General features: G+C 54.3%; 1 protein-coding gene across 1 annotated transcript in view; it reads left to right on the top strand.

Moving 5' to 3' along the window:
* EMH_0081970 (uncharacterized protein) overlaps positions 1–718 on the top strand; it is a gene marked incomplete at both ends in the record, with an annotated part of 995 nt that extends 277 nt beyond the window's left edge. Inside the window, 2 exons of the mRNA XM_013500459.1 lie at positions 2–70; positions 481–718. Coding sequence (XP_013355913.1) covers positions 2–70; positions 481–718 — 307 coding nt within the window. The remainder of the gene's footprint in view (position 1; positions 71–480) is intronic.
* Between the last annotated feature and the right edge of the window lie 410 nt (positions 719–1,128).

The following is a 1,128-nucleotide window of genomic DNA, read 5'->3' as shown; positions in this document are numbered from 1 at the left end:
CAGCAGCAGCAGCAGCAGCAGCAGCAGCAGCAGCAGCAGCAGCAGCAGCAGCAGGATACCAGGTGTATGGGTGAGGTTTTAAGGGGGTCGAGTATAAGATTAAGGTTTCTAATAAGGAAGGGTGCGGTGTATAGGCAGGTAGCAGCAGCAGCAGCAAAATCAAACCCTAGATGCTGCAGCAGCAGAGCATATGGGGGGCATTGCTGCTGCTGCTGCTGCTCTCTTGCTGCTGCTGTCTTCCATCCTTCCTGCTGATACCATCCTGCTGCTGCAGCACGCCACTGCTGCTGCTGCTGCAGCGGCAGCAGCAGCACGTCAAACGCATGCAGCCCCAAAACGCATGCAGCAGTGATACCTTCGTAGTAATGTAAACTCAGGGGGCCCCCCCGCAGCACCTGGGGGGCCCTAAACAAACACAAACAATACAACAATATCTAGGCTTTAGGGTTTAGGGTTTAGGGTTTAGGGTTTAGGGTTTAGTAAGCCAGGGTTTAGGGTTCAACAACAACAACAGCAACAACAACAGCAGCAGCAACAGCAGCAGCAGCAGCAGCACCAGCAGCAGCAGCAAGCCCAGCAACAGGAGCAGCAGCAGCAGCATCATCATGATCACAAGCAAGCCCACCAAGAGCACCAGCACCAGCACCAGCAGCAGCAGCACCAGCAGCAGCCGCAGCAGCAGCACCAGCAGCAGCCGCAGCAGCAGCACCAGGAGTGAGAATTAACATGGCAGCAATAGCACCAGCACCACCAGCACCAGCAGCACCAGCAGCAGCACCACCAGCACCAGCACCAGCAGCAACAACAACAACAGCAGCAGCAGCACCAGCAGCAGCAGCAGCAGCAGCAGCAGCAGCAGCAGCAGCAGCAGCAGCAGCAGCAGCAACTAACCTCCCTCGCTATTGCTTTGCGTTGCAGCGCGGGGTCCTCCGTGAAATCCATTATAACCACAGTAGACCTAAAACACAAAAACCCTAAACCCTAAACCCTAAACCCTAAACCCTAAACCCTAGATTCATACAAGAAGCTAAACCCTAAACCCTAAACCCTAAACCCTAGATTCATACAAGAAGCTAAACCCTAAACCCTAAACCCTAAAGAACCCATCCCGGCATCCCCTGATCCTTG

This window comes from Eimeria mitis, genomic scaffold (genome assembly GCF_000499745.2).
Source record: "Eimeria mitis Houghton genomic scaffold, Emh_scaff5425, whole genome shotgun sequence".
NCBI lineage: Eukaryota > Apicomplexa > Conoidasida > Eucoccidiorida > Eimeriidae > Eimeria > Eimeria mitis.
Note: the sequence above shows the minus strand (reverse complement) of the source record. Positions and strands in the feature narration are given on the sequence as shown.